Source organism: Procambarus clarkii, chromosome 37 (assembly GCF_040958095.1).
Source record: "Procambarus clarkii isolate CNS0578487 chromosome 37, FALCON_Pclarkii_2.0, whole genome shotgun sequence".
In the NCBI taxonomy this organism is placed as follows: Eukaryota; Metazoa; Arthropoda; class Malacostraca; order Decapoda; family Cambaridae; genus Procambarus; species Procambarus clarkii.
In genome coordinates, this window is record NC_091186.1 from 22,359,362 (window position 1) to 22,380,828 (window position 21,467).

At 51.6% G+C, this 21,467-nt stretch overlaps 1 protein-coding gene across 1 annotated transcript in view; it reads left to right on the forward strand.

The window, feature by feature from the left end:
- Positions 1-21,467, forward strand: part of LOC138371960 (tripartite motif-containing protein 3-like) — a 70,965-nt gene that overhangs the window by 14,213 nt on the left and 35,285 nt on the right. The window contains exon 2 of the mRNA XM_069336998.1: positions 19,804-19,873. Coding sequence (XP_069193099.1) covers positions 19,868-19,873 — 6 coding nt within the window. The 5' untranslated portion in view covers positions 19,804-19,867. The remainder of the gene's footprint in view (positions 1-19,803; positions 19,874-21,467) is intronic.

The window sequence follows — 21,467 nt, forward strand, 5'->3', positions numbered from 1 at the left end:
GCATTAGCACTTCCAACATCTGCACTTAATGCCTCGCCACAAATTTTCTTGTTAATGATGCCCTAACTCTCTTTAAATCGACATACCCATTCAGTGTTAGCCTTGAAATTGTCTATGTTTAACTTTACAGCAAGTCTTTCAGCTGCATTTCTAATAGAATCAACTGAAACAGCAATTCTTTGCTGTGTAAACCATTTAAATACGGACGAGTCCAAATCCGTATACTTAGCAGGCTTCAATGTTTTCCTGTTGCCTATTGCATGAGTTTGAGCAAAGAATTTCTTAATATTATCCTTCTGTTTTTTTATATCACAAACTGTAGCTTTACCGACGTCGAATTCTTGGGCGAGTCGAGTGACAGTATCCTTGCTCTGCTTTCTCTATCAAATCAACTTTCTGATCAATTGATAAAGGTTTTCTCTTTTGTTTTAAACCTTCATACATGAACCTTGTTTTATACAGTACAGTTCTGTATTAACCCTTAAGCTGTGCATGGCATACATATACGACAGAATCTGATGGCAAAGTTCAATTTCTCAAATTTGCTCTAATGCTTTCCAGTTTTTTGTGCATACTAGCAAATCCTGCAACTTTGTCTAAATGATCATAAATGTAACTTGAAAAATAAGAAAATAAAAAATAATTATAAAATTGAATATTGAAAACTTCAGATTTTGAAATCAGCTGCAAAAGTATAAACTATCACCAATTGTTCATTTGGTGTTATTATGCTCTCAGAATAGTATATGATCGTCATTTTCATAGATTTAGAATATATGTTTTCAGTTTAGTTTACTAAAAAAAAAAATCGTCAATGTGGCATTTGAATTATGCGCCAAATTTAGAAAAAAAGGATAACTTTAATCGTTTAGGGTTTGTGAAAAGTCCATTCTAATAGGATTGTAGAACAGACAGCTGTGCACATTATTTGTAAAAATGGTGAGAATTGGTCAGAAACTGGATATTTTTGAAGCTGACTCAAAGTTGAAACTCTAGTTTTTGAGATAATTGAAGTTATCGACAATAAATAAGGTACAGTAGTTCTAATTCATTAATTTACTTATATGTTTTAATAAACGTTGTTTGGTACTCGTACTCGAATATGTGAAAGTTGTAGGTCAATATGTATTGGAATGATGTTAAGAAAAAATAACTCCTCAAAAAACTAAATATAGGGAAAATTATAATGATTTAGGGGGATAAAAATGTATATTTTATAAAAGTGATAAAGCCCTAATCTGGTCCCTAATCATCAAAACAGCCTAAAGAGACAAAGAAAATAGAATTTGAAATCTGTGAAAAACTAAGTAATAAAAAATTCAAAGTCCTAAGTTCTGCCAGTTGTGACTGATGTATTTGGTGACCAATATCATTCTATCTTGACATAGTTAGGGATGGGTATGCACTCTCCAGGATGTAGAGGTTACAACAAAATGAGATAATAAACAAAGGAGACAAAAAAAATGGACATTGGTGAAAGTAACAGATATTAACATTAGGCAATGCATTTTTATGATATTTAACAAAATAGAGCATGATAACATACTCATTTTTATTGGTATTATGATGTATTACTCAGCAATGCTATACAGACACCAGCTGCATATCCACTTTGTGGACACTTCTTGCTACTATTCTTCTTCTTTGTGCATTGGATAAGTGCTTGCATCTCTTTATTACTGCATTATCCCTCAGTTCCTGTTAATAGGAGCTGTTCTCCTTATCAACAAAATGTTCTCCTTTTTAAAAAAAATTGTCTAAAATACATTTCTGAACATATTGGAATGAAACTTTCATGATGCTTATGCCAATAAGTTGGAGATTTGTTCAACATTTAGTATTAATTTTCACATAATTCAAATATTTTCTGGGGGAAGCCCCGTCGGCTCCCCGGAGCTATCCCAGGCTGATATGCTAATGTCAGACTTTGGCATCAGTCATGTGTATGGAGTTCTTAGGCCTACCGGGGACCACGGCCAGAACCGGGCCCCCTCAGAGAGGCAAGGGGAGCAATGGCCTATAGAAGCCCCCGTGTGGTTGGAAGCATTCTATGTCTGCCATCGACCGGAACAGGCACCCAGAAAGGTAAGCGCCTCAAAACAAACCCCTATTCTGGTTAAAATTGCTACCAAAAACTGAACTAGTGGATAGAACTCCCCAACCGAAAATAAGCAAACTAGTGCGACATCACACACCACCGCGCCGCTGTCTGCGCAGCTCCCCCCTCCCCGGGAGGGGGAAGGGGGAGCCCCAGACCCCCCGCGCCGGCTACCCACACCTCAGTTCTTGAGGCTGATGCTATAGGCGATGGTCGTGTGCTCTGGCTCCGGTGTCGCTACTGCACTGTGCTTTGCGTGTGGTGTTAGTTTTGTGGGTGCGAGAGCCAGGAGTTATCTTCAGTACTCGGGCTGCATGCGCCTAGGGCTGCCTTCCCTAGGTGCCCTGTAAGTACTGCCCTTGGGGCCACCTTCCACAGGCTCCTTGGGGTCTGCCTCTGCTGGTCCGTTTTACCTTTCGGTTTTTCGGCCGCCTGTTGGGCTCTTGGGTGTTCTGTTCTCCCATGTTACCGGCAGGTAAGAGGCAGTTTGCACTGGTAGGGGCGCAGGGTGCTGCTCAGCTTGTAATTCCCGACATCGCGGCCGGCTCTGTTCCTTGGGGTTCGCTGTCCTCTTGCGGGGTTTTGTTTTTCTTTTTGTTTTTTCCTGGTGGGGGGTTCTGTCATTTTATTCAGTTTGTTTTTGCCCTTCCACTGTTCTCCTCGGTGGCGCCCCCTGCTAGGTCCCCGTGAGTGTACACGTCCCTGGGGTTCAGCTTTAGAAGTTTGCTTGGTAGTTTTGGGTGCCGGTTTGCAGCACCCTGCCTGGGACTACCTGAGCGCGAGTCCTCTTAAAGTAAATGCTCAGGACCCTGGGAATCCCCTAGGGGGCGCGTGGGTCCGATGGATGTGACCCCGGAGTCCCCACTTGCTGTGTGCGAGTTTGAGGGTTGCTCGGTCCCCTTGTCTCAGGGTGACCCTCATTGTTTTTGCCTCTGCCACGCTGCCTGTTGGGTCGGTGATACTTTCGACCCTGAGTCCTGTGAGTGTTGCTGCTTGCTTGTGACTCAATTTACCCAATCCTCTGATGATTCTATTCGGGTACAGGCGGCGCGTGCGTTGCAGTCTAGGTTTCGTCTGTTGCAACGCGCTCGGTTGGTTGCTTCCCCGGATGCCCCGGGGCTGCCCCGCTTTGCTTTTCGAGACCCGGACTTGGGGGTGGGGGTCGCTTCGATCCTGGTTCAGTCCGCACCTCCTCGTCCTTCCCCTTCTGTTCGTTCTGGTCCCCCGCCCCTGCTTCCGGCCCCGAAGCGTCTGAGGGTTTCGGGGTCGGAGCAGGGGTTACTTGATCTCTAGACTCGGGCAGCTTCGAGGGGTGCCCCTTCCGGGGGGGCGGCAGAGGCATTCGAGTCTTGTCTCCCGGCCGAAGCTTCAGGGTCTGACCAGTGGGCCCCCCTTCCTTCAGCTTTTCCGGCTGCTCCGTCCTTGTCTTGTGGGGTCAGGGCTTGGGGAGAGGACTTGGCCTCGGGTCCTGTGGTGAAGGACCTCGAGGCTGGGGAGGGGCTGACTTGGGGGCCTTGGGCCCTGCTGGACCCCGCCTGGGTTTTTCTTCCCACTGAGCGGGGCTTATTGTTACAAGGAGTGGGGTTTTCTTTTCCCCCCTCTGCGTACGAGTTGCATTTGGTGTCGGCCCCTCCCCGGGTTCGGTTCCGTGTTCCCCCGGGTACGTCGGTTCCGTTCTTCCGGAGGTTTTCGGCTTATCGCATCCAACCTGGTGTGGTGCGAGCGGCCTTTGCAGCTTACCTCCTGCGTGACCCGGATTATGCCTCAGAAATGGATCCATCCACGTTCAGGTTTGGGACTTCGTTCCCTTTCTGGCTCCGTTACGAGGTTCCGGAGTCGTCCTGGCTAGCAGACTGCCCCTTGTTTGGTCTGGATTCCTGGCATTCCTTCTGTCGTTCCCGCACGCTGGAGTGGCGGGAAGCTTCCACGGTGCTTTAGGTTTTCCTGGGGGGCGAACTTGAGTACCTGAATGAGTGCTTGTTTGCCCCTGCCCTTCCCCCGCGATGTGGGCATTATTCAGCTCCATGTGCAGGTTCCCTCCCTTTTGGCGGCGCTCGTTGCGGAGGACTTGTGCGCCCGGGGCCTTTTGAGTTCGGCCTTGCGGTTCTTTTCCCTCCTGGAGCTGTCTTCGGATTGGCTCGTGGAGGATGTGGGGACGCTTGGGTCCGTCCCGGGGTCCGGCACCTTGTCCTCGGCTGCGCGTTCGTTGGCTGCCTTGTTGAAGCTGTTCACGCCGATTTTGCGGGATGCGGTTTCCCTGTTTTATGCTTCCCGTCTCGCGTGTCGGCAGGCGGTGCTGGGTTCCTCTGTGGAATCTGCTTGGGCTCTGGCTCTTAGGCGTTCTTCACCTTTTTGTCCTCTCCTGTTTGCGGAGTCGGCCGTGGCGCAGTTTATTCAGGCTGCGTCGGCGGCTTGTCGTCCGATGTCGGACTTGTTGGTTTTCCGGGGGTCCCGGGGTGGGTCTTCCCGGAAAGGTCGTGCCAGGGCTCGGGGTTCCTCTCGTCGTGGTAGGCCTCTGGTGTCAGGTTCGGGGTTGGCTCCTCCTGCGGACCCTCCCTCGTCTGGTCGGCGCTGTGTTCGTGCTGTGCGGGGTACTGGGTCTCGTAAGGGTCGCCGGCCCTTTCGCGGTTTGCCCCCTTGACGGGGCGATGGGGGGGCGGCTTGCACTGTTCGCCCGCGCCTGGTCCCACGATTCGTGGGCCTTTCGGGTTGTGTCTCACGGCCTGCGGTGGCGTTGGGTGGCCCCTCCCCCCTTTGGGGGGTCGGGGCTGGCAGGGAAGGTTTCTTCCCCTGCGCTCTGTCGAGTCGTCTTGGAGTGGGTACGCTTGGGCGTTGTCGAAACGACGTCGTCCCTCAGATGGGTTTCCCGTCTGTTTCCGGTTCCGAAACGGGACTGCGCGGACCTGCGGTTCATTCTGGACTTGTCCCGTCTGAACCCCTGGGTTCATTGCCCCTCCTTTTGGATGACTACGCTGTCTCAGGTTCGGCTCCTCTTGGAGCCGGGAGCTTGGATGGTGTCCCTGGACCTCCGGGACGCTTATTGGCATGTCCCGATTCATCCGCGGTTCAGGGACTGGCTCGGTTTTGTTGTGGGGCGTCTGAGTTACCGCTTTTGTTGTCTCCCGTTCGGGTTGAACCTGGCACCTCGCGTGTTCACGCACCTCACATGGGTTGTGGTGGCTCGTTTGCATCTCCTAGGTGTTCGGGTGTTGGCCTACCTCGACGACTGGCTGGTTTGGGCTCCCAGCCAGTCAGCTTGCTTGCTAGCCAGGGATTTGGTTCTTTCCCAGCTCGCTGAGTTCGGGTTCTTGGTGAACTGGAGGAAGTCCCATCTGGTTCCCTCTCAGGTTCGGACTTGGCTGGGTCTCGTGTGGGACTCTCGAACCGCCTCCTTGTTTCTCCCTCCGGAGTCTCTCCTGAGGCTGCGGTCCCGCTTTCGTCTGTTTCTGGAGGGCCCTCGGGTCACCCGGCGGTTGCTCGAGGGGCTGTGCGGGAGCCTGAACTTCGCGATGGTGGTCTACCCGCCGGGTCGGGTTTGGCTTCGACGGCTGTTCTGGTTCCTTCGGGGTTCCCCCATCGCAGAGTTCGACCCCCGGGGCCTTGCGTCGGTTGCTGCGTCACCGGCTTCCTCTTCGGGTTTTTCGGGGTTCAGTGCCTTGGCGCCTACCCGAGCCCTCGCTCGATGTGTACACGGATGCGTCGTCTCTCGGCTGTGGTTTTATGACCAGTGCTCACTAGGCCGGCCAGGGGCGTTGGGATCCATCCTTCCATCGAGCTCATAGCACGGTGCGGGAGTTCGCGGCAGTGTGGTTTGCTCAGGGGAGGATTCGGGTGGCCCGCAGGTCGACGATTCGGCTCCATTTGGACTGCTCTACGGTGGTTCATTGCCTGAACTGCGGGGGTTCGATGCGGTCCTTGTCTCTTTGGGGTTGGTCGCTTCGGGTGACTCGTCTGCTGAGTTCTCGGGGTTTGGCTCTCATGGCGGTTCACGTACGGGGCGTGTCCTACGTCTTGGCCGATGCCCTGTCTCGCTTCGTTCCCCTCTCCACGGAGTGGACGGTCGACGACGAGTCCTTCCGTTGGCTTTGCCAGACGTTCGGGCGCCCCGAAGTGGACCTCTTCGCGTCGGCGTGGTCGCGGCGTCTTCCCGTTTATGCGGCGCCCTTCCCCGATCGCGAGGCCGTCGGGGTCGATGCCTTTCGGCTAGACTGGTCGAGGTGGGGGTTCCTGTACCTCTTTCCCCCGGTTCCGCTGTTGCTCCAGGTCCTGACTCGCTTAGAGACTTACCAGGGGAGAGTTGTCCTTCTGGCTCCTTGGTGGCCGGCCCAGCCTTGGTTTCAGGCGCTGGTTGCTCGGTGTCCGAACCCGAGGGTTTTCCCGCGGCTCCGCCTCTTTCAGCAGATCGGGCCGGTACGTCACGTGGCTGGTCCGATCTTCTCCTCGAGTCTTCGCGTATGGTTTTTTTTACTCGAGTCTATCATCATCTCTATGGTGATCAGGTGGCCTCCTTGTTGGTGTCCCACCTGAGGGCTTCTTCTCGGCGGCAGTATGAAGTTTCCTGGCAGTCCTTCCGTTTCTTTTTGCGTCTTCGTCGTGTTAGTTCCTTGTCTGTTCGGGTCGTCTTGTCCTTCCTCTCGTGGTTGTTTCAGGACCGTCATCTTATGCCTAACACTGTCGCTTCGTATCGTGCGGCGCTGGCGGAGCCGCTTCAGCTTGCTTTCGGTATCGATGTTACGTCTGCGCCGTTTCGCAAGCTGTCTCGTGCATTGTTTCACCTCCGGCCTGCTCATGCGTCGCCTGAGCCATTCTGGTCTTTGGACAGAGTGCTCGCTTTCCTTTCATCTCCTCGTTTCGTTGTGGCCCCTTCGGTCCAGGATTGTTTTTCCAAGGCACTTTTCTTGTTGGCTTTGGCTTCTGGGGGTCGGGTAGGGGAGCTTCATGCTCTCCTCTGGCACAGGGGTTTCTGCTCTTTTGGTCGTGGTGATTGTTTTGTTCGTTTGCAGCCGTCTCCTTCTTTTCTGGCGAAGAATGAGACTGCTGCGTTCCGGAGGGGTCCATGGGTGGTTGATGCTTGGTTGGTCAGGCCGGGGGTGCATCATGTTTTGTGTCCGATTGCGGCGCTTCGCCGTTATTTGCGCGCCACAGCTTCTGTGTCCAGGGACGGCCTGTGGGTTGATCCGGTTTCCCTTCTTCCCTGTTCGCGGGTTCGGGTCTCTCAGGTCGTCCGCAGGGTTATTAAGTCCAGCCAGCCTGCGGTCTATCCCCGTGCCCATGACGTTCGTAAGTTCGCGGCTCTTGCTGCCGTCTTTGGGAATATGTCTTGGTCTGATATTCGGGCGCGGGGATTTTGGCGGTCGAACAGGGTCCTGGCTGTTCGTTACCTTGTGAATGTCCCTGGGCCTCGTCGGGCCTGTGTTGCTTTGGGTCGGCGGTTGCAGCCAGTTGTCTCGGCTTCGAGTTGAGGAGTGAGCGACGACCGCATCCCGGGTAAGTCCCTCTTTTTTCTGTCTGTGGGTAGTTAGCTCCGGGGAGCCGACGGCGCTCCCCCCAGAAAACCAGCGTTGAATGTAATGAAACGCCATTTTCTGGGTGAGTCCCGGAGGGTCCCTGGCATCCCTCCCTCCCTCCGGTCGGCGTTTTTTCGCGTTTTTGACATCCAGCCTCAAGAACTGAGGTGTGGGTAGCCGGCGCGGGGGGTCTGGGGCTCCCCCTTCCCCCTCCCGGGGAGGGGGGAGCTGCGCAGACAGCGGCGCGGCGGTGTGTGACGTCACACTAGTTTGCTTGTTTTCGGTTGGGGAGTTCTATCCACTAGTTCGGTTTTTGGTAGCAATTTTAACCAGAATAGGGGTTTGATTTGAGGCGCTTACCTTTCTGGGTGCCTGTTCCGGTCGATGGCAGACATAGAATGCTTCCAACCACACGGGGGCTTCTATAGGCCATTGCTCCCCTTGCCTCTCTGAGGGGGCCCGGTTCTGGCCGTGGTCCCCGGTAGGCCTAAGAACTCCATACACATGACTGATGCCAAAGTCTGACATTAGCATATCAGCCTGGGATAGCTCCGGGGAGCCTCCGGGACTCACCCAGAAAATGGCGTTTCATTACATTCAACGCTGGTTTTTTGCCCAGCCCCAGCTTTTACAGTCCAGGCTGTAGCAGCTTTAGGGTTAATGCATGGGGTTTGTATTACGTAGGTTTTTTATATTATTATTATTTTCTACCACAGACGTGGCCACACATTTACAATGCTTACCAGCATATGTACATTTTCTTCTATCCTCCATGGACAGGGTTAGAGATGTGTTAAACATATAGTTCAAGGGTTTATTGAACAATTAACCACAGAAGATGATTCGGTGCTTTTAAAATGCTAAGCTAACCTACATACGTAAATACATAGATACACAGATTTACGTATGCCCTACATAAAGTGTTCGATGTGTCTTTTACTTAGTGTCATTAATGTACATTCACAAAGGTGAAATGTAATTCTGATCAGCTTCCATATATACTTTATACACATACATATACAGTGGTACCTCGCATAACGATCGCCCCAAAAGACGAACATTTTGGGTAACGAACAGCCCGATCGACATCAAATCGTCTTGTATGACGAACGCTGGTTTGAGTAACGTCAACACCACCCAGCAAACACAAATCATCTACACAACGTTCGCCTATCTCTTCCCATAGGTGTGGGAATGATTTGCATTGAGAATGGTCCAGGAGAGCCTTTGAGAAACTTTTACTCAAAAAATCCAAACACAAAGGTTTAATTATAAATTGTTTTTCTACAATTATTTTCTTCCAAATGTAAAACAAATAGTTTTTACATGTTTAAATATAAAATTTATGGTGTTTTTTTGTAAAATTCATTAATAAATTGTGAATGATATATATTGGCTGAGTGAAACCTTTAAAATCCATTTAGTTATAATATGAACAGAAAAAAGTAGTTTTCCAAATTTTCTAAAAATCGCTCTTTTTAACACAATTTGACTCCTTATGCATTCCACTAAACACTAATATCATGTTTAAATATATAATTTATGTATTATTCCCTAAGATAATTTATATAAATTATAAAAGTTGCTGGAAAGTGGTGAGAAAGAATCTGAAAACGTTTTGTTGTCTTATATTGGCGTGTTCTTATTAACTAGAGTGAGTAAGAGTGAGCGAGAGTGGGTAAGAGTGAGTAAGAGGGACTGTAGGTGAGTGAGAGTGCCAGAGAGTGTGTAAGTGTGAGTAAGAGTGAGTATAAGTAAGAGTGACTGAGAGTGAGTAAGAGTGACAGAGTGAGTAAGAGTGAGAGTAAGGGTGACAGAATGAGTAAGAGTGAGAGTAAAGTGATTGAGAGTAAGGGTGAGTATGAGAGTAAGAGTGATTGAGAGTTAGTGAGAGTAAGAGTGATTGAGAGTAAGAGTGATTGAGAGTAAGAGTGATTGAGAGTAGGAGTGATTGAGAGTAGGAGTGATTGAGAGTAAGAGTGATTGAGAGTAAGAGTGATTGGGAGTAAGAGTGATTGGGAGTAGGAGTTAGAGTGAGAGTAGGAGTAAGAATGAGAATAAGAGTGATTGAGAGTAAGAGTGATTGGGAGTAGGAGTGATTGGGAGTAAGAGTGATTGAGAGTAAGAGTAATTGAGAGTAAGAGTATGAGAGTAAGAGTGAGAGAGTGAGTATGAATGGGTAAGGGTGACTGAGAGTGAGTAAGAGTGACAGAGTAAGAATGACAGAGAGTAAGAGTGACAGAGAGTAAGAGTGACAGAGAGTAAGAGTGACAGAGAGTAAGAGTGACAGAGAGTAAGAGTGACAGAGAGTAAGAGTGACAGAGAGTAAGAGTGACAGAGAGTAAGAGTGACAGAGAGTAAGAGTGAGTATGAGAGTGAGTAAGGATGACTGAGAGAAAGAGTGAGTAATAGTGCGTAAGAGTGATTGAGAGTTAGTGAGAGTAAGAGTGATTGAGAGTTAGTGAGAGTAAGAGTGATTGAGAGTAAAAGTGATTGAGAGTAAGAGTGTTTGGGAGTAAGAGTGTTTGGGAGTAAGAGTGTTTGGGAGTAAGAGTGATTGAGAGTAAGAGTGATTGAGAGTAAGAGTGATTGAGAGTAAGAGTGATTGAGAGTAAGAGTGATTGGGAGTAAGAGTGATTGGGAGTAGGAGTAAGAATGAGAATAAGAGTGATTGAGAGTAAGAGTGAGTAAGAGTAAGAATGAGAGTAAGAGTGATTGAGAGTAAGAGTGATTGAGAGTAAGAGTGATTGAGAGTAAGAGTGATTGGGAGTAAGAGTGATTGAGAGTAAGAGTGATTGGGAGTAAGAGTGATTGGGAGTAGGAGTATGAATGAGAATAAGAGTGATTGAGAGTAAGAGTGAGTAAGAGTAAGAATGAGAGTAAGAGTGATTGAGAGTAAGAATGAGAGTAAGAGTGATTGGGAGTAAGAGTGATTGAGAGTAAGAGTGATTGGGAGTAAGAGTGATTGGGAGTAAGAGTAAGAGTGAGAGTAAGAGTAAGAATGAGAATAAGAGTGATTGAGAGTAAGAGTAAGAATGAGAATAAGAGTGATTGAGAGTAAGAGTGAGTAAGAGTAAGAATGAGAGTAAGAGTGATTGAGAGTAAGAATGAGAGTAAGAGTGATTGGGAGTAAGAGTGATTGAGAGTAAGTGAGATTGGGAGTAAGAGTGATTGGGAGTAAGAGTAAGAGTGAGAGTAAGAGTAAGAATGAGAATAAGAGTGATTGAGAGTAAGAGTGATTGGGAGTAAGAGTAAGAGTAAGAATGAGAGTAGGAGTGATTGAGAGTAGGAGTGATTGGGAGTAGGAGTGATTGGGAGTAGGAGTGATTGGGAGTAAGAGTGATTGAGAGTAAGAGTAATTGAGAGTAAGAGTATGAGAGTAAGAGTGAGAGAGTGAGTATGAATGGGTAAGGGTGACTGAGAGTGAGTAAGAATGACAGAGTAAGAATGACAGAGTAAGAATGACAGAGAGTAAGAGTGACAGAGAGTAAGAGTGACAGAGAGTAAGAGTGACAGAGAGTAAGAGTGACAGAGAGTAAGAGTGACAGAGAGTAAGAGTGACAGAGAGTAAGAGTGACAGAGAGTAAGAGTGACAGAGAGTAAGAGTGACAGAGAGTAAGAGTGACAGAGTAAGAGAGTGAGAGTGATTATGAGAGAGTTAAGAGTGTGAGGTGTGAGAGAGTAGCAGGCCAGGGAGGCAGGATGTGTGGTCACAGGCGAGGCCTAGGCCTCGTGATCTCTAATGTTGGTTTTTATATATATGTTGGATTTTTTGTCCTGTTTCAAATTATAATTATTTAGCAGGAATGTAATAAGATATTGCACAGTATTAATGTGACAATAATATATGCATTATTTCCTTGATAATCAAACTTGTTGTTCAAAGATAATATACAATCTTTGAAGGAAACATTTTGAGAGCGCGAGCTGGCAACACTGGGCTGGTGGGTGAGAGAGACATATGGTTAGTTGTGCTCAGACCTTCAGTGGTGGAGGGTGTGTCCCAGCTGGCCGCCACCAGCCGCCACCCGCTGCCACCTGCCGCCCACCACCAGCCGCCACCCGCCACCAGCCACCACCCACCACCAGCCGCCACCCACCACCAGCCGCCACCCGCCACCACCCACCACCAGCCGCCACCTGCCACCTCCCACCACCAGCCGCCACCCGCCGCCACCCGCCGCCACCCGCCACCCACCACCAGCCGCCACCCGCCGCCACCCGCCACCCACCACCAGCCGCCACCCGCCGCCACCTGCCACCCACCACCAGCCGCCACCCACCACCAGCCGCCACCCGCCACCACCCACCACCAGCCGCCACCAGCCACCACCCGCCACCAGCCGCCACCCACCACCAGCCGCCACCTGCCACCACCCACCACCAGCCGCCACCCGCCACCACCCACCACCAGCCGCCACCAGCCACCGCCACCCACCACCGCCATTCACCACCCGCCGCCACCACCCACCACCCGCCGCCACCCGCCACCCACCACCAGCCGCCACCCGCCACCACCCACCACCAGCCGCCACCACCCACCACCAGCCGCCACCCGCCACCACCCGCCACCAGCCGCCACCCGCCACCAGCCACCGCCACCCACCACCGCCACTCACCACCCGCTGCCACCACCCACCACCAGCCGCCACCCGCCACCGCCAGCCGCCACCTGCCACCACCCACCACCAGCCGCCACCCGCCACCACCCGCCACCCACCACCAGCCGCCACCCGCCGCCACCCGCCACCCACCGCCACCCGCCACCCACCACCAGCCGCCACCCGCCACCCACCACCAGCCGCCACCCACCACCAGCCGCCACCCGCCACCACCACCCACCACCAGCCGCCACCACCCACCACCAGCCGCCACCCGCCACCACCCGCCACCACCCACCACCAGCCGCCACCCGCCACCAGCCACCGCCACCCACCACCGCCACTCACCACCCGCCGCCACCACCCACCACCCGCCGCCACCCGCCACCCACCACCAGCCGCCACCCGCCACCACCCACCACCAGCCGCCACCACCCACCACCAGCCGCCACCAGCCACCGCCACCCACCACCGCCACCCGCCGCCACCACCCACCACCACCACCAGCCGCCGCCGCCACCACCACCCACCACCACCGCCGCCACCACCCATCACCGCCGCCGCCACCACCACCCACCACCACCGCCGCCGCCACCACCGCCGCCGCCGCCACCACCCACCACAGCCGCCGCCACCACCACCCACCACCACCGCCGCCGCCACCACCCATCACCGCCGCCGCCACCACCACCCACCACCACCGCCGCCACCACCCACCACAGCCGCCGCCGACACCACCGCCACCACCCACCACAGCCGCCACCACCACCCACCACCACCACCCACCACCACCACCCACCACCGCCGCCACCACCAGCCGCCACAAGCCGCCACCGCCCGCCACCGCCCGCCACCAGCCGCCATCACCACCACCACCACCACCACCACCAGCCGCCATCACCGCCACCAGCCGCCACCAGCTGCCACCACCACCAGCCGCCACCACCACCACCACCACCACCAGCCGCCATCACCGCCACCAGCTGCCATCACCGCCACCAGCTGCCACCACCACCAGCCGCCACCACCACCAGCCGCCATCACCGCCACCACCACCACCACCAGCCGCCATCACCGCCACCACCAGCCGCCATCACCGCCACCAGCTGCCACCACCACCAGCCGCCATCACCGCCACCAGCTGCCACCACCAGCCGCCACCACCGCCACCACCACCTGCCACCAGCCGCCACCACCGCCCGCTATCAGCCGTCACCGCCCGTTGCCACAGTCGCCACCGCAAGCCGCCACCGCCAGCCGCCACCAGCCCCCCCCACCGCCGATCGTCACCACCCACCACAGCCGCCGCCGCCCGCCACCACCCACCACAGCCCCCACCACCCACCACCACCAGCCGCCGCCGCCACCCACCACCCGCCGCCACCACCCACCACCACCAGCCGCCGCCGCCACCACCACCCACCACCACCGCCGCCACCACCACCCACCACCACCAGCCGCCGCCGCCACCACCACCCACCACCACCGCCGCCACCACCACCCACCACCACCGCCGCCACCACCACCCACCACCACCGCCACCACCACCCACCACCACCCACCACCACCCACCACCGCCAGCCGCCACCACTCATCACAGACGCCGCCACCCGCCACCGCCCGCCACCACCGCCAGACACAGCCGCCAGTGTCCGCCACCGCCGCCACTGTCCGCCACCGCCGCCACTGTCCGCCACCGCCATCACTGTCCGCCACCGCCGCCACTGTCCGCCACCGCCGCCACTGTCCGCCACCGCCGCCACTGTCCGCCCGCCGCCACCACTGTCCGCCCGCCGCCACCACTGTCCGCCCGCCGCCACCACTGTCCGCCCGCCGCCACCACTGTCCGCCCGCCGCCACCACTGTCCGCCCGCCGCCTCCACTGTCCGCCCGCCGCCTCCACTGTCCGCCCGCCGCCTCCACTGTCCGCCCGCCGCCTCCACTGTCCGCCCGCCGCCTCCACTGTCCGCCCGCCGCCTCCACTGTCCGCCCGCCGCCGCCGCCACTGTCCGCCCGCCGCCACTGTCCGCCCGCCGCCACTGTCCGCCCGCCGCCACTGTCCGCCCGCCGCCACTGTCCGCCACCGCCGCCACTGTCCGCCACCGCCGCCACTGTCCGCCCGCCGCCACTGTCCGCCCGCCGCCGCCCTGTCCGCCCGCCGCCACTATCCGCCCGACGCCACTGTCCGCCCGCCGCCACTATCCGCCACCGCCGCCACTGTCCGCCCGCTGCCATTATCCGCCACCGCCACCACTGTCCGCCACCGCCACCACTGTCTGCCACCGCCATCACTGTCTGCCACCACCACCACTGTCCGCCCGCCGCCACCACTGTCCGCCCGCCGCCACCACTGTCCGCCCGCCGCCGCCACTGTCCGCCCGCCGCCGCCACTGTCCGCCCGCCGCCGCCACTGTCCGCCCGCCGCCGCCACTGTCCGCCCGCCGCCGCCACTGTCCACCCGCCGCCGCCACTGTCCGCCCGCCGCCACCACTGTCCGCCCGCCGCCGCCACTGTCCGCCCGCCGCCGCCACTGTCCGTCCGCCGCCACTGTCCACCACCGCCGCCAAAGCCGCCACGGTCCGCCCGCCGCCACTATCCGCCACAGCCGCCACTGTCCGCCCGCCGCCACCATCCGCCACCGCCGCCACTGTCCGCCTGCCGCCACTGTCCGCCACCGCCGCCACTGTCCGCCTGCCACCACTGTCCGCCCGCCGCCACTGTCTGCCTGCCGCCACTATCCGCCACCGCCGCCACTGTCCGCCACAGCCGCCACTCTCCGCCGTACAGCCTCCCCTCTCTCCGTTAGTAAATAATTATAATTGTTAGTAAATAATAAAAGAAATATAAATTATTAGATTTTTTTTACCCTTAAATTGGTTTTAATATTTAAATTGAAAATAATAATATAATATAAAATATAATAAAAATAATATAATATAAAATATAATTTAATTTCAAGAAATTTAACTTTAAACACAAAGATGTGAAAAGGGTTCAGATTATAGGCTCAAACCTTTCATAAGAGATTCATATTGGTATATGAATGGATTATGAATGATTCAGGTTAGGATTGTAAAGTTGCCACAACATCTCAAATTAGTGTTAGATACATATGTCTTGGTTATAAGTTTTGGAAACCTATTTAAGTCCACACACAATATCGTATCTGATACGATAAAACAAACGTTTCCAATACTTTCAAATACTTTCCAGATATGTTGTGGCAACCTAAAATTGTTTGCTGGGCACATGGTGGGATAGCGCTGCTTCTTGCACATTCTTAGACGCCTCCGACTATGCACATAAATTATGTTGTTCTTGTTTAAAGATGCTAATGATGCTGGGATATAAAAGGGTGACTGCTGAGATGTTGCAAAGCATTGATGTTTTTGTAGGAAAAAAGAAATTAAATTTCTGATACAGTGGTACCTCGGAATGCGAGTGTCCCTGTATGCGAGTTTTTCGGAATACGAGCAGGATTTCCTCGAAAAATATGTCTCGGAACGCGAGGGTTACCTCGGGACACGAGTTTGTTGATACGCGTACAGGCCGACCCAGCGCGTGGTGGTTCGGCAATCGTCGCCCCTCCACCCGTCTGCCCCTCAGTTTACCATTGTCTCGCGCCCAGTGACTACCCCACATCAATTCTTCTCGCAGATTTTCAGTGTTTTGACTATACAATTTGTTATTATATATCTCATCATGGGTCCCAAGAAAGCCAGTGGTAAGGATAAAGGCCAGAAAGCCCATGTGAGGATGACAATAGAGGAGAAACAAGAGATCATTCGGAAGCATGAGAACGGTACATGTGTTTGTTGAACTTTGTAGGCAGTACAGCAAAGCCACATCAACAATATGCACTATACTTAAGAAGAAAAATGAGATTATGAGTGCTAAAGTGGCAAAAGGAGTCAGAACAGTAACGAAACAATGACCACAAATACTTGAAGTGGAAAAGATGTTATTAATTTGGATACACGACAAAGAGTTAAGGGGTGACAGTGTTTCGGAGGCCATTATTTGTGAGAAAGCCAGGGTTTGGACAGATTTGTGGTGAGGAAATCGAGCAGTGAGCCTCAACCAGGACCTAGTGGCACTCAGATAAAACGTCCCAGGGAGAGCACACCAGAAAGGTCTTCACTGCCTGATGTGATAATGGAAGGGGACTCCCCTTCCAAACAGTAACTCCTCTCCTCCTTCCCCTTCCTCACCATCTTCCATACGCGTACAGCATTCAACAGCAAGGTAAGTAATAACTTGAACATAGTTTTGTAGGTTTATTTAGATGAATTAGGTATAAAAATTTAGTTTGATGTGGGGTTTTTGGGGTAGTCAGGAACGGATTAATTCATTCCCCTTTATTTCTTATGGGGAAATTAGCTTCGGAATATGAGGCGTCTCCAGGAACCAATTAAACTCTTAAACTGAGGTATGCCTTACAACAAATGTCAAAAAGGTTCATTCGGTGTTCGGCAGGTAGGCTGCTCCATGTTTCTTAAATAAAAAAAAACACGAAAAATAAAAGAACTGTTGAAACAATTTGAAAAATGGACAAATGCCATAAAGGTTCGTTCAGTGTTTGTCGGGTAGGCTGCTCCATTATTGAGACGTAAGTGACAAATACAAAACAAATGAAACACATTTGAAACAAAGAAAGATTGTCGTAATGGAGCAGCCTACCCAACAAACACTGAACGAACCTTTTGCTATAACGAATATGAAAGACAAGGGCTGCTGGCTGGGTTAGTACTGCGTGAGCAACCATTTGTGGCACACGTGCCTCTGGCTCTCAAACACCTGTCCCACACGGTGTTGAAAGACTGTGCTCAGTTGGTGCAATTCAGACCCCTATTGTTTGAAGACCATAAGGGTCATAACATTGGTGAAGCTAGGCACAATAAGGGCTTAACACAACAGTCGGATGCCAGTGATACAGCACCTATGAGGATGATACAGCGAGCGTATCCAGTTGTAGCTCTGAGCCCCACCATTACCATCTCGAATTTATATAGATGATACATAGATGAATCGTTTTCTGCGTTCAGTGATGATGCATCTGATACAAGTAGCATAGATGAACAGTGTTAGCGGCTTCCATGGTGGTGGTGTTCATTGATATTTTTAAGAATACCTGAATCTCTTCCTGACTGATGGACACTCTTTGAGGCTAGCTGAATCTCTTCCTGACTGATGGACACTCTTTGAGGCTAGCTGAATCTCTTTCCTGACTGATGGACACTCTTTGAGGCTAGCTGAATCTCTTCCTGTGTGGGACCTTACAAAGCGATCTTTTGAAGACTACCTTACAAATTGAGCTTTTCCTATAATCGTTTCAATACTACCTTATGCTTTACAAACTTGGCTACATACCACCTACAAGCACTAAAGCCAAGGGTGCACGCGACTGCGTTATTTGCAAGCACACAGAACGATGAAACAGGAAACGAAAATCTATCTGTAGCTGGTACAAGGAGAGCAAAGTCGCGCTGTGTACCATGGACTACTTCGTTGACTATTATGCACCTCCAAAGTACTGAGTGTATAATACAGTGTGTTACTGTGTAAATAGTATGTGAAACTGTATATATTGTAATTTTAGTGAATTTTTACCACGTAATATTGTGACAATAAACATTTATTGTGGACACATTACTGACACATGTATCACAGTTTCATGGAAAATTATGAACATTCTACTGTATTCATATTGTAAAGGTCACAAATATGCATCATATACGATAAAAGAAACAAATAAAACCGCATTGGAAATGCATAGAAAAAATATTTGAAAATATATTTGTGGCAACACGCGGTGCTTGAATGGCCTGCGCGACCGTGTCTGGGAGCTTCACACACGGGCGACCAGGCCCTGATGACGTCACAGCGCACCTTGTCCACGCCCTCACACCCAAAGTAAGTGGAATTTGGTAATTATTTTTACATAGACATGTTCAAGGACAGTAATTTATCATTTTGCAAAGAAAATGATATTTTGGGGAACATTTGATGTCATGCACACTGGGGGAATTTCACAATAAACACAGGGCATCACACTGGTTACATGGGGGACACTCGTTTTGTATGACGTCCGTTTCACATGACGAACATGGAACGGATTAAATTCGTTATGCGAGGTACCACTGTACATACACACACACACACACATATACATACATATATATACACACACATGCATTCACATACATTTGTCTCTTTTACTCTGACAGGGTGAGATAGCTGATAGAGAAACTAGTGTGCAATTAAGCACTTAATCACTGAAGGTGATGAAGGTGCTTTTACAAGCTCAGGTTATATAGTTACATCACATACATACATTGTATAATTGATACATTACATGGTTAATCTTGGGTACAGTAGGTTGTTAGAGAGTGAGGGGAGGCAGCCGAGAACCTGCAAATACCCCCCTTCCCTTTTCCTGCCCAAACTCCTTACTCCTGCCCACCCTCCTTATTCCTGCCCACCCTCCTAACTCCTGCCCGCCCTCCTTACTCCTGCCCGCCCTCCTTACTCCTGCCCGCCCTCCTTACTCCTGCCCGCCCTCCTTACTCCTGCCCACCCTCCTTACTCCTGCCCACCCTCCTTACTCCTGCCCGCCCTCCTTACTCCTGCCCGCCCTCCTTACTCCTGCCCGCCCTCCTTACTCCTGCCCGCCCTCCTTACTCCTGCCCGCCCTCCTTACTCCTGCCCGCCCTCCTTACTCCTGCCCGCCCTCCTTACTCCTGCCCACCCTCCTTATTCCTGCCCACCCTCCTTATTCCTCCCCATCCTTCTTACTCCTGCCCACCCTCCTTACTCCGGCCCACCCTCCTTACTCCGGCCCACCCTCCTTACTCCTGCCCACCCTCCTTACTCCGGCCCACCCTCCTTACTCCGGCCCACCCTCCTTACTCCTGCCCACCCTCCTTACTCCGGCCCACCCTCCTTACTCCTGCCCACCCTCCTTACTCCTGCCCACCCTCCTTACTCCGGCCCACCCTCCTTACTCCGGCCCACCCTCCTTACTCCTGCCCACCCTCCTTACTCCTGCCCACCCTCCTTACTCCGGCCCACCCTCCTTACTCCGGCCCACCCTCCTTACTCCGGCCCACCCTCCTTACTCCTGCCCACCCTCCTTACTCCTGCCCACCCTCCTTACTCCTGCCCACCCTCCTTACTCCTGCCCACCCTCCTTACTCCGGCCCACCCTCCTTACTCCGGCCCACCCTCCTTACTCCGGCCCACCCTCCTTACTCCGGCCCACCCTCCTTACTCCTGCCCGCCCTCCTTACTCCTGCCCACCCTCCTTACTCCTGCCCACCCTCCTTACTCCTGCCCACCCTCCTTACTCCGGCCCACCCTCCTTATTCCTGCCCACCCTCCTTACTCCGGCCCACCCTCCTTACTCCTGCCCACCCTCCTTACTCCTGCCTACCCTCCTTACTCCTGCCCACCCTCCTTACTCCTGCCCACCCTCCTTACTTTTGCTCAAAGCACAACACCTAAAAAAAATTATTTAATTTTTCTAAACATGTACTATGTTTTGGTGGGAAAAATTTAGTCATAGAAACCTTAAATTTGTTTTATTTTGCCTTAATAGGTAATACTGCTTCCATCTCTGGTCAGCTACCCAGGACGATAGCAAACACAACTTCTGCCCATTAATGATGGTAAGGACAATTTTATTCTTACTATACTACCAGTGTGTGTGTTTATCATGTTGATGTCAATAACCAGTGATTGTCAGTGTATTAATCAAGATATTTTCATTAACTAGTGTATTAATGTTGGTGTTGTCATTTACCAGTGATGGAGAGTGTATTAATTATATTGGCATGACCCAGTGATGGTGAGTGTATTAATTATATTGTCATTACCCAGTGATGGTGAGTGTATTAATCATATTGTCATTACCCAGTGATGGTGAGTGTATTAATTATATTGTCATTACCCAGTGATGGTGAGTGTATTAATCATATTGTCATTACCCAGTGATGGAGAGTGTATTAATCATATTGTCATTACCCAGTGATGGTGAGTGTATTAATCATATTGTCATTACCCAGTGATGTTGAGTGTATTAACCCTTGTGTTGCTAAGGGCTATTTGTCCCTTGTCACCCACAGGCGTGTAACAAAAAAGAAAAAAAAAAAATTCTTCCTAAGCTGTTAATTTGTGTTCCCTGACCACAAGAGAAAAAAAAAAATAATCGTACTTACAAATGACATAAATGAGCCGACAATATGAGCGATGACGTCACACCCTGTATGCTTGCTCATGCAAGGTGCGTCCCAGAGGCATTGTGCGCAGTCCTCAAGCAGTCAGAATTGCCACAAATTTATTTTCGCTGCATTATTTACAGTGTCTAGGCGTATTTTATCACAAAAATTATTCACTAATTGTGTTGTATATAATGTTACTTCATGTTCAGTGGTAATAAATGTTGCATACATTGAGTATACACATGCGCACAAAAATGTTTTCCCATTATGTCAATATAATATGTATTCACATTGTTTATTATTATATTTACGCACATGCACGCACTATGGGACTCCACACGCTTCACACCATGTTTGCACAAGTTTACGTTTCTGATCTCTTTTATTGTTCTACAAACTAAGCAATCATGATGGACTATTGCACGCTTTCCAGCTGCTGGCAAATGTTTTAGTCTGTGTGCTTGAAAGCCCTCCGTGTGAGCGAGCCTGGGTGTAGCAGCATGGTGCAACACTGGGTTCATGATGGGTCTTTGTATGTCAGGAACATCTTTGCCAAACTTTGCTAATAACTGTGTCCAAGTGTAAAAGCAAACGAACGGAAACTTGGTTTACGTCCAGTTTTCACCAGATACATATTATAGCTGTTCAACATGCTTATGTCAACAAGACGGAAAAACTATTTTTTCATCCACTTCAATGTTTTCCGCACTCACTCGACAGTGCCCACCATCATGTCAGATTTATCAACCAAACGCATGTTGATATTATAGTCAAGAACACAATCTGGCTTATATACTGGTTCTTGAGTTACTCGGTTCACCTTGCCACTGTTCATCATTGTACCATCATGAACGGTTGTCAGCAAGTTCACTTTTCTCGTGTCTTTCCACCTAACTGAGCATATTTGATCACTTTTTCTTAGCTGGCAGTCACAAACTTCAAGTTTATTGTCAAACAATGGCATTTCCCTTCTTCTTGGCTTTACTGTACCAAACAATCCAGTTCTATTTTAAATCAAGAACCTAGCTTGCAAGGGACTTGT